Here is a 16,128-nt window from a genome sequence, read left to right on the forward strand (position 1 = left end):
TGGCATGACAGACTCTAGCAACAAAAGCAAGACATTGTTGCCCCGATAATGGGGAAGCACTGCCGCGAGGAGCGCTGCCTGGTCATGCAGTGCAAATGTTGAGAAGATGCATGGCGGCAACAGTCGGCAAAAAATGACGTTCAGCTACTGTCCAGTTGTGGCACGCAACGTCTGTCGAATAGGTTTGAGCAACAGTCAACCAACAATGGTGTCCAGTGTTTTCGCAACAATTCCTTGACAATCTATTCCAACCTAGCGCGAAACTGTTGTGTCGTACGGTTGGAACACTTTTGGAAAGCAATGTTTGGCGACTGCATTCTGGCAGTGTAAACGCAAACTGTTTTTGAACGCGCGCCACGGGAACAGTTTAGCAACATCAGGACAGCACACATTTTGCTGGGGAAAAGCAATGCTTCGGTTACTGTTGCGAGCATGAAACAATCAACGGTTGACCAACACAGTTGCCGCAGTGCTTTAGCAGCGGACACTTCTGCAGTGTTATGACTGTTGCTACAACATTGTTGCGCGATTGCAGTAAAACTGTTTTTTGTTGCGAAACTTTTTTGCGCCGACTGTCTCCACAACATAAATTGTTACCTGGGGGCCTGGCCACACTGTCCACAAAGTCGAAGCGGTCGAATCTGGTGAAACGTTCGAAGGTCGTCGAATCGGTTCGACCCAGTCGAACCCCCAAAGTTCGACCAAAAATTCTGGTTCGACAAAAGTTCGCGACACCCCTAATCAGGATGTCTTGGTGGTGATTCTGACTGTACATCGATTGTCTCTGACTGTACGTCAGAAAGCTTTGACGTGCAGACAGACGTACGGCCAAAGGACGTAAAGTTCGTTCGGATACCACTATTTCGTCAAATCTATGAATACGAAAAGTAATCTATGCACGAGAAAACGATTTCGGGACGTGAGCCCATAAAACCGCTGACGTTAGAGATATGACACGCAACCGACCGACAACCTTGATCAGAGGCCCGCCGAAGCACCGAACACGAAACTTCGCATTTCGCTTCGCTCATAGAGGCTTCGCCGAGCTTTCATGAACGATCGCTCTCGACTCGTTTTGTTTGCCCGCTTGCTCCAACCTGTCGATCCTGCCCGGGCTCTACAATCTCTTACGTTTTAGTAGAATTTCTACTCGACAAGACCCAGCCTGTTGTGAGTTCCGACGATGTAAGGGACTTTAGCGGTGTAGTTGAAGACGACAAGGTGTACCAGGTCTACAGGACCGGTGACGCGCGAACAAAAGGATCGTTCTACGACGCGAAAGTACTCTACATGGCAGGTGAGTAGAACTGAAGTACGGCGAGTGATGTACGAGTGCTTTGCATAACATGCTGACAGCTTAACTGCATTTGCAGCCGAAGCATCTCTTATAAAACGAATTGTTAAATCGAGTTTCTGTAGCGGTGGGGTAGCATAGGGGTTAAGGTAAAAGAAGAAAAGCATAGGGGTTAAGGTGTCCGGTTTGTACGCATGTGGTCGCGGGTTCGATGCGCGGTGGTCTTGCTTTCTTTTTTCTTTTTTTTTTCTCGAACCTTTTGTTTTATTGAGGAATTTGGTGATATTTATGAGTGCGTATAGCTTTACTCTTATATAAATGCTGCCCTTCTTGATGAAATTCCCTTGGCGGTGGCAGTCAGACGTCATCTGATGGACCATCAGATGACGTCTGATGCTCCATCACGTTCCACCAAGGCTGCTGACTGGCAGTCAGTGTCCCAAATTACGTACCTTGATGGAATTTTCAATAGGGCAGAGCGCTCGTCGTCTTTATTCTTACACTTTCGTAGGCTGTTGATCGTCTACGAGGTTCTTAAAGGACTTCAGTTTGTTGACAGGGATTTAGAAGCGAAAGCCGTGAATTTGCTTCTCCATTTACTAAGTATGAAAATACAGTCCCAAGCAAATATTCTGTCGCATTACACGCTGACATGTACACCTTACCCCCCCCCCCCACACACACACACTTACACATACACACAAACAAAAGTAACTAAATACCGTTATTCGTTATCCATCAAAAAGTAATTGAATACGTAACTCGCTACCCGATTTTCAAAAGGTTCGCGTTACTTTACCTCAAAAGTAGCGAGTTATATATCTGGTTACTTTGGCGACCAAATACAGCAGTACTCTTGTTTCACGGCTTATTGTTTTCTTTTCAGTAGTCGTCGCACTTAAGCGGTAGCTACCTCACGAAGTTTTCATCAGTCAATACATCTCCTGTGACGTTGAAGAGCCGTTCTACTGACGCGCTCGAAGGAACAGCAGTGTTGTGCTTAAGAAAGAGATTGGGAATCTGAGATATCTCTCTCTTTTTTGTTCTCTCTGTTTCTAAAGTTCGAAGTTGACAAGGGGTTTTGTGCCTTCCCGTGTTGTCAACCGCCGGGTTTACACTCGGTCTGCTCCACGATTCTATAAGGCTCAACCAACGAGCGTTATTGTGCTCGCTAGGTAAGGGACATTCCCAGCTGTAGAGTTTGACTGACTCGTTCCGCAATAAACGTTGCAATCCTGTCCGTCTGTTTAGTTTTTTTTTTCTTTTTTAGTTTTACCCGTCTGCGTTTGTCGAAATAGACGCCTGGATTAGTGTCGTGATGTGGGCGAGTTGGTTTATGGTAAACGGCAATAAACAGCGCCTCGGGCCACTTCTTTTTGATTTATATATCAATGATATAGTACGTATTGATGATACAGTTAGTTACATCATATATGCAGATGACACCTCTCTCTTTTTCAGGAACGACGCTGACCAAATTATTCAAAAGGCAAATCGATATCTTGAAAAGCTAAATGCTTGGACGATATTAAATTCCTTAGAAATAAATGTAAATAAAACTAAAGCCACTCTATTCAGGTCACGTAATACAATATGTATTTTCATGACTACCCCTTCACTTGGTGGAAATGAAATAGATATAGTAGAAAATGTAAAAGTACTAGGAATAATATTTAACGAATACCTGTGTTGGGACGAAACTGTGCAACAGATAAGTAATAAGCTATCGAAAGTTGTTGGGGTTATATATAAATACCGAAATATGATTCCCACATTTGTTATGCTACTCATATACAAGTCTCTTTTTTACACATACTACAACTATTGCTTTCTAGTATGGGGTAATACGACTGCTACAAATCTTAAAATAATACATACTCTTAAAAAAAAAAAAGCAATTCGAGGTTTATGTCATGCAGCATACGATAGTCATACCGAGTCATTGTTTCATAAATTTAATATAGTGCAAATTCCAAATCACTATAGTTATAAACTTGCACTTTCTTACAAAAGGTCTTTTAGACAGAGCGAAAATATGTATCTATCAATTTCCCAACTTGCACTTAGACAAGCAAATTATCCAACTCGTAATGCTGAGAAATGGATAGTGCCACAATCAAGAACAAACTATGGGGATCAGATGTTAAAATGTACCCTCCCCCGTCTTCTTAATCGTTTTTATGAACTTGATACAGATATCTTCAGTATGTCCGACAAACCAATATGTTCACTTTTTGTCTAATGGTTACTCCCATGTAAGAAAAAAAAAAAACGTTCAGTATAACACGATTGTATGGGTTTTGCGCGTGTTATTTTTTTTTTACATACTTCTTCGTTTCTTTTTCTCCCCCTTTCGTTTAGATTCTCTGTTTCGCAATATAGATGATGTTGTCTTTTCCATGCTATAATGAATATGTCAAATGCTAGTGTCTTTACGTTTATGTTTGTTCTTCCCTGGGCTGCTATGGGGGGCAGAGGCTAGTCAAGCAGCGTGTCAGTTGCTTTTTTCTCTGCCTCCTCTCTCTGTTTCAGGGATCAATAAAGAATTTGAATTTGCCTAAAAAATAGACAAGGACGAACGGAAGATGCGAACGACACAAGCGCTAGACCTACAACTGAAGATTTATTGAAAAAACACCAACGAAGTAAAACCGTACAATCGCTTCAGCACGTGTCAAGATAAGCAATTTTTTTTTTTTTTAAAGAGAAACCGATGTTTGGCTGACGTATGCACCTTGCCCCTTTTTTGTTATTGCAAAGGTTTCCAATAATTCCCTGGCGGTTTTGTCTCTGCCCCTCCCATTGATGGTGATGGTGTTGAATTTGGGCTGGAATTTACAGGCAGCACAATGCAGAGGCAAGTGGTTCCCAGCGGTCGACCTGAGTGACCAGTCATGTTCCCATGCCCAGTCATTAATACAGCAGCCAGTTTGGCCGATGTACACTCTTCCGCAGCTTAGTGGGATCTTGTATACAGCACCAACCACACAAACAGCATACTTGTTCCTGTGCATAACGGCACATGGGCTCTTGCCCCCAGGCAGTTCCGCAATTCTAGCTGCCGAAACCACAGGGGGCTACCTTTTTTTTCAAATTGTGTGAGATTTTATGCATGTAAGTGGAGTACCTGGGGCCTCGTTGTCTGTCTTTATTTTTTTTCTGACTTAACCCTCCCTAAATCATTTTTAACAACATCTGCGCCACTGCCAGAATAGCTGACGCAGGGAAGCCAGCATCTGTCAGCCGCTGTACTTGCATCCTAAAACTTATTCACATTGAATGGTAGCAGGATTCTTTCAAGGTGGTCTGGAGGCAAGAGGACGCAATGCTCTTTTTTACGAGCTCAGATTTGGCGGAATCATAAGGGAGAAGTCCCTTTTTAGAGCGTGGTTGGTCAAGCCAACACACGTGACTTTTTTTTTAAAATCTAGTCTAAGGTCTAAAAATTGAAGATGTGCCCCATCCTGTAGTTCATGGGAAAACCTTAGCCCCCCAGAATGCTGAGTGAAAACATCCAACACTGCTTTCACAGCCCTTTCCTCAGAGGCACCTTCAGACCCTCTTGTAACCACTAGCTAATCGTCAACGTAGCTAAACACTTCGTGAACACACTCCTCGTCTAAGTTATCATTGATTGCCTGATCACATTTACCCAAGAGAATGTCACAAAGTACCGCAGCTACACAAGAGCCCAATGCAAATTCCTTTTTTCCACAAATAGTAACCATCGTCACACGTGATTAATGTCGACTGCAAATGAAACTTCAGTAGTTCTATAAAACTATCGACTCCTACACCACTCTCATTTTCAAGCTGAGCGACACCGTTTTCGTCAATACATTCACGCACCGCCACAAAGAGCCCCTCGTGATGCACGGTGTTGAAAAGGTCCTCCACATCTAAAGAGAATGGCGCTACATCTGCGTGTTCGCTTGCACTAAGATATTCCACAACCGCCTGCGAATTTCTGACTAGAAATGGGTTCCGGAGCTCTCGAGCAGGAGAAACTGGCTAACCTGCTTCTGCCACGCCCAGGGTGTAAGATAGACAGGTGGGGAAACGGCCCATAGAAGCCTACCGCAGCGCCGTGACCGGATTGTGTACTCGTCTGCTTGCAGGTACCCCCGATTAGCGACAGATGGCGCTGCGGCGAGAGGAAAAAAAATGGATACGGATTTGCATGGAACTTTATGGGAGAGTGCGTAAAATAAACCGAGAGCACGACAGTCCTCCGTTGAAAATCCACGAGAAATCATCTCCGTCAGTTTAGCCGGTCGCCACCGGTCGCCCACCCGGAGTGAGAGTTCGCGGTGCTCCACATAGATGGCGCCACAGAAAAAGAGAAACCCGAGGGGGACAATCCGGTCGCTCATTTGGCTCTCGTTTCCCCACCTGTCTATCTTACACCCTGGCCACGCCTCCCTTTCCGTTACAGTAGCCCGGAAGGGTAAGGCCATCGTATGTGTTTTTCAAAAAACTTTTAGGTGGTCTTCCTTACTCTTCTTTATGTATTTTCCTAATTTGGTCAACTCAAGAGTATCGCACAACTTCAGTGCTGCGCTCTTGAATTTTTTTAGGTCGAATGACGACGGCTTGAAGTTCCTACAAACCGCTGTTCTAGATTTACTCATTAGCATGTCCTGAGATAGAACGACAAATCCCCCTCTTTTTCTGCTTCGAGTAAACGAAGGACGCTTTCCTGAAAACACGGCACATTTTTTTCTCAGCGTGCCCGCCACAGGCGATGTTGACCTTTTTGGAGTGCCCTTCGTGACAATCAACCCCCCCCCCCCCCAAAACACACCTTCCTCTTTCCTCCGTATCAGTCTTTTCCGACACCCTCCGTACCAAGGCCAGCAGTTCATGTGGCCTTAAGTGCGGTTCCAGGCTGTACTTGGGTCCTTTTTCCAGAGTTCTCGTCACATCCTCCGGAAGCTGAACGTCTCCATGTACTGTCAAACTACCTCCACTATGCACCGTTGTCCGCGCTCTTTTCGGTAACGCGGTTCGAACTTATTGCCGCAAAAATTATGTCACCTGATCCAGCAGCTAAAGATCCTCTCTGCGTCTCCGAAATCTCGACGATAATGCCGTACCACACAAGCAAAACACTTTCAAGTAGTCGTGCAGAAGCCGAACTTGTCTCCAGTTTTCCAGCGCTTGTGTCGTTCGCATCTTCCCTTCGTCCTTGTCTATTCTTTTGCGCGCCGTTTATTTCCGTTTAAGAGACGCATGTTCAGGTTCTAATTAAAACGACGCTGTTTCAACGTTGTTGTACACGTTACTCCTCAAGACTAACGAATTACCGTCACTCGTTACTTGGCCTTAAAAGTAACTAAGTACGTTACTCGTACCCTTTCTAAAAAAAGTAACTAAATGCGCTACTCTTTACAGCAAAATGTAACATGGTAAAAGTAACTCGTCACTAGTAACGCGTACGTACATGTACATGTCTGGTTACGCGTAATCACTTCGTTTATTTGTGGCTTCATTCGGCCATAGTAGGCTCTAATCTTTCAGCATCTCTTTGAGGTGTCGTCTCAGTTACGAATCCTTTGACAGCTAAGGCCCGTTTACACGTCTGCGACTTCTTAGGATCGAGTGCCTTGAAGCCTCTTGAACCCTCTTGCGTTGAGACAACACACTGTCACCGCATATCGGGTAGCCGTGGAATCTTTGGCTGTCTCGTATATTTTCTATTTCTTCCGCGCACCATCCTTCTTTTCTTGGACCGAAAAACTTTTGACAATGTTATAAACGACCATTTCTCATTAGTAGTACGTACATTTGGCCTCGTAAATAGAGCAAAATTCTGTACTCTAGTGAAATGCAGTTCCAGGGTCACTGCATATTGTCACGGGTGGTGACCAAAAAAACAGGAAATAAAAAGGAAGAAATAAACGTTTAATGTGGCGAACTTGTGCCAAAAATAAAAGGGTACAAAAGATAATAACAGAGCGTCGCGGGCGTCGAAGTCGGCGTAGCAGCGGAGTCGAACGCTGGGGCGAAACTGAATGTGGCTCGCCACGCGGAGCCCCTATGTACATGCGTGGGCTTCTGGAATAATCGGCGTGGAAAGTTCGACGCGTAGAACATTCTGACCTCGAATCAGCTAGACGGTTCTCGATGTCACCAGAGCTTAACATTACAGTGTTAACAAAAATGCATAGTCGCGGCCAGGAATCGAACCCTGGCCCTTCGCGTGGGAGGCAAGCGCGATAACCGTTCGGCTACGGCCGCGCTGCCTACTTGGTGCGCGGCAATATACTTCGCCAGAGTGCCGGTCTGTTCTCTCGTTGTAAACTACTTTTTAGAGGTTTTAAGGAACCCCCTCCCAAGGAGTCCCAGATTGTGTGAACGGGCCTTTAGTTTCCCTGCGCGTCCGGTTATGTGACGGTTGTCTCCTTCATCCTGATGCTGTATTTACGCAGGCTTATGAGCACTTTCTGAACTGTCGTATCATCGCTGGCGCTCCCCAGTAATCTCAGCGCTATTTAAGTATAGCTGGTGCTTGAAATATCATGCATTATCTTATTCACCGGGGAGGGGGGGGGGGGGGGGGGGGCGGAGGTAAAAATCTAGTGTTTTAAGATTTGCCGCATGGCAGCGTTGTACATAAATGGTTCAAGTGCATGTTTAGAGAGCGCAGTTCTTGCGCTCGTTCCTTCAGCCCAGCTGCAAGTAAGCTTTTGATAGGCTATGAGTCGAAAATACGTTGTCGCAAAAATATTCATGGCAAAAGAAAATAATGGTCTACTACTGCGCAGGCTTCTATGCAACGCGTGTCCATGAAGCATTCCATGTAGTTAGTAACTCTTTTGTGGTCTCGAAGAAACTACTTAGTTTGTTTTAGAGAAAGGTAAAGAGTGTTCTTATTCTTTACGCTTTAGCATAACCGGTTTTTCGCCTGCTGTACGAGTGGTAGCTTTAACAATCCCCCGCACATCTTTATTTTCACTGATTAGAACGTTAATGTGCAATTATCAGGTAGTTATTTTGCACAGTAGTTTTGTTGCTTGCAATCTCTGTTGTCCTTCCGAGCTGGCAGTTAATTGAAGAAAAATGTTCATTTTTTTCGTCGAATACGTTATTTTTAGTAAAGTTTCAGAGCCTACACACAAACAACTGCTACAGTAATTTGAGGTATTTCAAGTACATTTGCATAAAATACGCATTTAAATACTTGTAGCTGTATTTTGTGTTTATTTACATGGTAAAAACTTTATTTGTCAATAGCATTTAAATACCAAAAACTGAATATTCCAAATACTGCTCAAAAACCGTCTTGGCACTGTTCTTTGCATTTTGGTCACTCTTCGCGATGAAAGTAATATTCAAAGAGCATGCCATTTTCTGCTTGGACTGTGGACAATCAACATCAACATTTATTGTTTTTAAAGACCTCGTATTAAAAACATGTTTGAAATGGCTTCGCTGCTTTATCTTAGCCTTTGAATTAAACACACGCTGATTACACTGCTTTTTTTCTGATGTTTTAGCCGCGCCCATCTTATGACAAATGTTGTTTTAGATATGCAACGTTCCATCTTGGTCACTTGATTCTTGGTGTTGTAGCCTCCACACTTCACTTGGGCACGTCTTTTCTCCCCCGGGATTTGAGGCTACTAGATGTCAAACTATGTGAACAAAATGTATTTGCGAAAGAATTCGAAGATGATTAAATATTCTCCATATATTTACATCGTGTATCTAGATTATTCTTAAGAACTGTACTTCAATTGGTAATTGAATATATTTTGTAGACTTATTTTGTATTTTTATTTCGATACATTTTTTTTCTTAAATAAGTTTGTCCATCGATGACTTGTATAACAACATCATTTTTGTTTACACCCGAGGAGAAGAGCTTTCAAGAGTATCCTTCAATTCCAGGCTTGGAGCTGGTGGCGTTTCGGACCAAGGACGGCGTTGCCCACGTGGCCGACGCCTACTGCCCGCACCTGGGCGCCCATCTTGGGGCTGTGGGCCGCGTGGTAGGAGACTGCATCGAGTGCCCTTTCCACGGATGGAGGTTCAGCGGAAAGACCGGTGCCTGTACTCACGCGCCTTTCTCGACTAAACGTGAGTACTTCTTTTAAATAACGATTAAAAGATACAAAAAAAATTAATGCTCTCACTCAAAATGGAGTTGAACTGTAACAGTAAAGTTAAACTAAGCTGGGGATTTCGTAAAAAAAAAAGTGTTGCAAAGTATTGTGCAAAAAACGAACCTTTTTGTTTTAAAATACATACGTGAGATCATGCAAAAAAAAAAAAAAGTCCCGTGTATGATTGTTCTTTAGTAAGAATAAAATTTTATTTAGAAGGGTACGTTATTGGGCTTGTTGGTTCATCACAGTTAAGCATATAAAATCTCACTGAGTTGTGGTAAGGTTTACATCGGCGGTGCATCAGTGACCGAGCACGGGAGCACGCACCAAGAGTAAAAGATAAATATGGCCCGCATTTGCCTGTGCATTGCAACAGGTGTGGCAGTGTTCCGCGACTTCAGCAGATAAGGATTCTGAGGAAGCCTTTTGAGACTGTCACTCGTGGACTTTTGGAGGCGTTCTTTATGGAAAAAAAGGTTGGACGGCAGGTGTTAGCGACACGTCAGTTGTGCTCCATGGGAATGAATTTCAGTTTTTGAGTGATCGGATACTAAATTGACGAATTTTATGTAGGGTTGTGCGAGCAGTGGTTCGAATCGAATAGAGCTGCGTAATTCATAGCTTTGACAATGCAAAGGAAAGCCAAGACAGCCGGTTCTTTCAACAATGCAGAAGCTAGAGATGACGCTAATCTATTCGATTCGAACCACTATTCAGACACCCTTACTTTTATGTGTTGCTGCTTCGCGCGTGGTGTGTATAAATGCTTTGCCTTTTCTAAGTAAAACTAATGTGTAAGTTGGCGCTTGTCCCGATTACTTCTTGTCCTTGTCTTTTTTTCGCTCTTTTATATGTTTAACTAAAATGTTATTTATATGGACAGGTGACACCAATATAGATACGTACCTCGTGAAAAACAAGTTTCGGGATACAGAGACAGCTTCATTGAATTTCCTTTCGGATTGCGTGTAGACCCGTTCCAAACATAGAACTCCAGCAAATTTTACTTCCGAGTTAGAAAATATCAAACCATTTTGAAGATAGAATGCTCGCTTAGTTGCCACCTTTCCTGTTCTAATTAAAATAAATAGTTTGGACACTTCAGCTCACATTGCAAATGCACCATTACGGCAGGAACGTTCTACCTTATCGAGGTCCGCGCTGCAGGATGTAATCCAAAATATCCCCAATTACATTTGATTTTAGCCAATTGCGTTGATGTGTTAGCATTGCCATTTGTACACTGTGCAGTTATAAATAAATAAGTGTGCACGTTTACGTTATTTCAAAAAGTGCGCTAGTTGAATGAGGACACGTCCAATGTAGGACGCCCCGATTTACAGGCTTGAGCCTGCACTTCCCGCTACACAGTGCAGAACTTACGCAAGGGTAGCGGACGCTGTACTACAGCAGAGTGGAAAAAATAGGTTCGTATACGCATTGAGCACTGGCGTGTATGCACCAGTGCGCTATAGTGTCTTTTTACAACAATGATCCATTGAGAGTCAATAAAACACTGCAAGATTTGACTTTATTAAAAAAGATATATGTTATTCCTTTCCTGGAGTCTCTTAAAGGGATACAACAACGAAATTTCGGCTCTCTTTTTTTGGCTCTATATTTGTTCAAATGAGCAGTATCACATCGAACACACCAATATCTTGTTAAAAAAGTCACGAAAGGAATTCTAAAAAGAATTAAATGATTACCAAAGAGCACCTGGTGGATGTCGCTAACACCTCGTTTGTAATGCCCGTCTAGGAAACTTGACGGCTAGTGACGGTAACTGCCTCGCCTCCGGCCACGACGAGAAAAAAAGGGGAAGGAGGAACTCCCCTCTTCCCGAGAATCCATTTTGTGTGTCCCAGAAGTCGCTATTGTCTCCCTACAAGGTTATAAAAGATTAACCCGTCACCCAAAATTCGTACCAAAGCAGCCGCTTCGGTGGCTGGAACGACTAGGCCATCCTCTCGACGTCAGCCTCGTCGCAGCTTTGCTCGTCCGAGACGATCTACGTCACGATTGCGTCGGCTGTTACATGCTCTCCGCTGGCTGTTCTCCGAGCGTTTGCCAGAGTGGGCCTATTATAACGAAAAATTCAGCCACCGTGCTCAAAATACAAACATTCGATTGCCATTTACTGATATTCTGGATCATATCCAACCTATTCTTGAACACGACGGGTATAATTCAAATTCCGTTGAAGTAACTCTTTAAAGGAGTCATGAAACGGTTTTCCAACTTTTTTTTGTTTAGCTTTCCTCATCAACTCATAAATCGCGCATTTACCAAGCAGTTCAAGAAGACGGAAAGGGGGGAGTCCCCTCTTGCTCGGACTCTCTTTGTGTATCCGGGCACAGCCATTTTCCCCATAAAAGATTAGCCCGTCGCTTAAAATTCAGACGAAAGTTGCTTTCCCCACCCCGTTCACCCCGAAGCTGACAGTGCTATGGAAGCTACGTGTTTGTTGTGCCAGCCACACTTTTGCCACGTGATCACGCTCTCTCGCGCATACCCGCGCCGTGAGAATGAGGTCAGGTGATGAAAGGGAGGTGGCTGATTGGTCCGTCAAGCGCGGAGCTTCCACCACAATGCCAGCTTAAGGGTGAAGGAAATAAGTGAGGTCCGGTGTCGTGTGACGTGCGTTTGGGCCAGGTGACGGGCTGCGGAGGCCCCGTGACGCGCTGCGGGGACCGCGGATATATCCCAGTGAAAAGGCAGAGAGCTAACGAAGGGAGGGAGGTACGAAATAGTCCGCTGTGTTTTCAAAATTCTCGTACCGAAAGTCAGGCTTCTGACTTTCTAGCTTTTTTCGTTTGGCCTACTGAACGATGTGCTATTAGTAAAATTCCAATATAAATTTATTTATTCCAGCCTAAAATACGTTTTATGGGCCCTTTAAGCAGCAATGGCTATGCGGAGGGCAAGTTCGTCTGCTTTTTTGCGCAGGGGTTGCTATGACGTCAGAACGCCGAGCTCTGATGGGCTCCGATTGAAAGGATACCGGGTGGACCTCAAGGAAGCTAGCATTGAGGTGCACCCACTATCCTTACAATCAGAGCCAAGCAGAGTTCGGCGTTCTGATATCACTACAACCCCTGCGCAAGAATCACTTCCGCTCAGCATACAGATTTCTTTTTTCGCTCCCTGCAATTTTTTAAGAGCGCGCGCACACACACGCAAACAAAAAGCAAAAAAAAACAAAACAATGCAGCTAAAAGCATTTTTCGTCGACTTACAGTACCAGAGTTTGTGCGCCTGAAGCAGTGGGAAGTCCACGAGCTCCTTGGATTCGTGTTCATATGGCACCATGCCGAAGGGGAGGCGCCTTCGTGGCGCATCGAGGACTGTCCCGAGATCACCGGCGGCGACTGGAAGCTCTACTCCCGCTTCGACGACCGAATCAGCTGCCACATTCGGGACCTCATCGAGAACGCCTTCGACGTGGCTCACGCGAAGCACCTGCACACGGCCAACGCCTTTCTTTCTCCCGTGGAATTCTTGCAGAGCGGTGCGGAGAGCTTCTGGGCGCGCTTCATGATGAACCACTGGACCGTCAAGAACAGGATCGAGGGTCATGTCTGTTTCTCCGAAATCGACGCCGATGCATCGATCTTGGGCAAGCGACGGCCTTTTCTTCACGCTCTGGTGACCAACCAAGCGATTGGACCGGCGTTGATGTTGGAGCGTGTGCAGTGCAAGTTCGCGAGTGCGTTGGCGGTGATTGCGATGCTTCCGGAAGAACCCCTACAAGTGCGGGTCATTCAAAGGTTGCACTTCGAACCAAACGCGCCATGGTTATTCCGCTGGATCCTCAGCAATGCTCAGCAGTCACAGGTAGGAGCAATCCACTTTTTTATATTAGCCCCTTTCAAATATGCGCGCCCCATGTAGCTTCTTCTGCGCTATTTCTCACGCTCAGCCATTGTTCGGCCACACACTCGGGCATGTCTTGGATGCGAGGGCCGTGTGAACGTTTGGCGCGAATTCAGCTCATCCCGAATCGACAACGAACGCCGCATCAGCGATTGCCGAGAAAACGAATTTAGTCAGACATTTCGTGGCAAAGAAATAGGGATAGCCAATTTTAGCTAAGGGCATTTTTTTAAAAAAGGTCCTTTGCCTCAAAAAATATATATAACCTGCGAAAGGTAGCTATATCAAGTTAGATATGTTCGGGCGCCTTTCTCAAATGATGGGCTCCTACAATGTGTAATAAACACTCATCACGGTGGAACGTGCTTCGTCTGTGAATGCTAGATTCTGCAATGACGAAGACGAAGACAATACGTGTTATTTCATGCGCTACTATTAACAGAGAGAACAGACTATGCGGGCATTTTGTCCAGCTTTTGTTGTCACGGAGCGCGGTGTTTATTCGACACAAGGCATGTGGACTAAATTTTCTGCAGCATGTTCCTCAATATATCGATCTCACTAAGCGTTCGGCGCATGCGCGACGCCGCCATAACTTCACAGGACGCAGATGGCATACGCCGTTCTCCCCGAAACTGAGACTGCGATGGAAGCTACACCCTTTTTTGTACGAGTCGTACGCCACGTCATCACGCTCCGTTCCGTCATCATTCTTCGGCCCGTCATCACGCTCCGGCCCATAGCCACGCGCAGAGAGACGGGCGCGGTGATAAGAGGGAAGCGGCTGATTCGTCATGCGGGCATGTAGCTCCCAACTTAGTCTCAGCTTATGCCGTATCCACGCGAAGGAGAAATTCACCCCTTTCCTCTGTGGAGCGCGCAACACGTGAAACATATGTTATCTCTTTACGAGGTCTCGCGGCGCCGTTTTTCTCCGTGGCTGAGGCGCGGAGGCTTCGTTCTTTAAGCACGAAAACTCCGCAGGTGGCCAGCGGAGCCGAGGACGGAGTTTCCCGGATTGTTGACGTCACGACATCCGTCCGCGGAGTTCTCCTTCGTGTGGATACCCCTTAAGGGGTATTCACGCGAGGGAGAAATCCCAGGGATTTTTTCATGGCACGCGCATCCCGCAACGAAAACGTCAGACTTTGCAATGTGCAAAAGCCTCGCGTTTTCGTCTCGTGATGCGCGCGCGCCGGGGAGAAATTCCCGGGATTTCTCCCCCGTGTGAACACAACTTTAGGGTTGAACGGAGTATGTACTCTATTTCACCTTATGAAGTACCACAGGAAAGGCTACACGCGCAAACGCCTTGGTCTGTGGCACATCTAGGCGCACAAGCCCTCGTGTACTAAGAGCAGCCGCCCACTCTATGAGCTCGCGCTTGTAGCCTTCGCTGCGGTGAAACATCAGGTGAAACGGAATATATAGTGCACAAGACGGCTCGCATGCTGTCTAGAGCTCTGCACGCGCAGAGCTCTAGGGAGGTTGACGCTCGTGCGAAAAAACGGAAGTCCACTGGGCGCATTGCAACAGCGGTGGCGTATCAAACATGCTGGTGAGATCGGGCTTACCAGGTGCAAATCGACCCCGTGTAATACTTCCGCGTTCTACTAGGACTTGCGATCAATCGAAGCTTCAGAGGTTGAAAACAAGCCCGAGCAGAACGTAGACGCAGCGTTCGGCTATGTCAGCCGAGCGCTGAGTCACTGTGAGCCGTGTGGTTAATTTCTCCTCTCGACAACTATCCAAAACTTCCCACTTGTCGGAACACTTTTAATAACCATTTTGTTCTTAGCCCGAGACTGAGGCAGGAAAAGAGGAAAGTTTCGAAGTAGAAGAAAAATGAACAGTCGAAGACACGTCTCAAACACAGCTAAAGACAAGTTTATTTCGTCACCTTCTTATATACACTCCACAAACTTCACCACAGCACCTTCCCGATCTCGAAAGCCAAAAGATAACAAAGGTCTCACATCTTTCCACCACAATTGTCAAACGACCTTGACGTTTCCCACAAAGCAATGAACAATAGCTCCCCTCATCCGGAAGATACTTGTCTGAATCCTTCGCGTACACAGTACACTCTCTCCCTCTACTCTCCGACCCATAATCACAAAGCATCCCGGTAACAGAAGATATCAATCCACGTGATACACAAAGGAAGAAACCACTTACACCTTCACATTCAACAAGCACTTCACAAAACTTTCAAATCCGCAAGAATGATTTTGCGCTGCTGCTAAGCTGTAACGATACCTGACTAATGCAGTTGCCCATTGATTTCATTCTTATTGTTTCTTTTACAACCCTTTAACAACCCTTTTACAACCTTTTCTTTTACAACATCCACCAGCTCGCCTGCGCAATCACTACATTATCATTGATTATACCTGAAGCAGGCTTGATCCCCTTCTCATGTGCAACCACATCATCAACGACACCGACCGCCTGGATTTGTCAAGCAGTAGCAGTACTGGACCGGCTGGGACGTCGACTGTCGGAGCTGGAGGCCGAGGTCGCATATTTCGGCATCTGCCTTCGAAAAAGATTCGTGGACCCTTCTGCATTCAAACACCTGTCGGCATCGGGGAGCCATTGGAGCGGAAAGAAGAGGATCCTCAAGGCGCACAGAGAAGCCTCAAGTCACCGGATCAAAGAAATACGCAGCGCTTCCGAAAGACTTTGGGAGCTCCTGGTGGGAGGTGATTTCAAGCGGCACAGAGACTACATCCTTTGGAACAGCATCAGGAGGACAATTTTCGACTGAATGTGGTACAAACGAAAGCATGTTCTGGATAGTATTAATATGAGATCTCAGGAGGGAAGGGCTAGAGAGTCACGGTT

The 16,128-nt window shown here is 45.5% G+C and overlaps 1 protein-coding gene across 1 annotated transcript in view; it reads left to right on the forward strand.

Moving 5' to 3' along the window:
• Positions 1-16,128, forward strand: part of LOC120839804 (cholesterol 7-desaturase nvd-like) — a 70,780-nt gene that overhangs the window by 49,256 nt on the left and 5,396 nt on the right. The window contains exons 3-4 of the mRNA XM_040210164.1: positions 9,188-9,376; positions 12,647-13,242. Of these exons, the coding sequence (XP_040066098.1) occupies positions 9,188-9,376; positions 12,647-13,242 (785 nt within the window). The remainder of the gene's footprint in view (positions 1-9,187; positions 9,377-12,646; positions 13,243-16,128) is intronic.

Source organism: Ixodes scapularis, unplaced genomic scaffold (genome assembly GCF_016920785.2).
Source record: "Ixodes scapularis isolate PalLabHiFi unplaced genomic scaffold, ASM1692078v2 PGA_scaffold3__209_contigs__length_174095766, whole genome shotgun sequence".
Lineage (NCBI taxonomy): Eukaryota > Metazoa > Arthropoda > Arachnida > Ixodida > Ixodidae > Ixodes > Ixodes scapularis.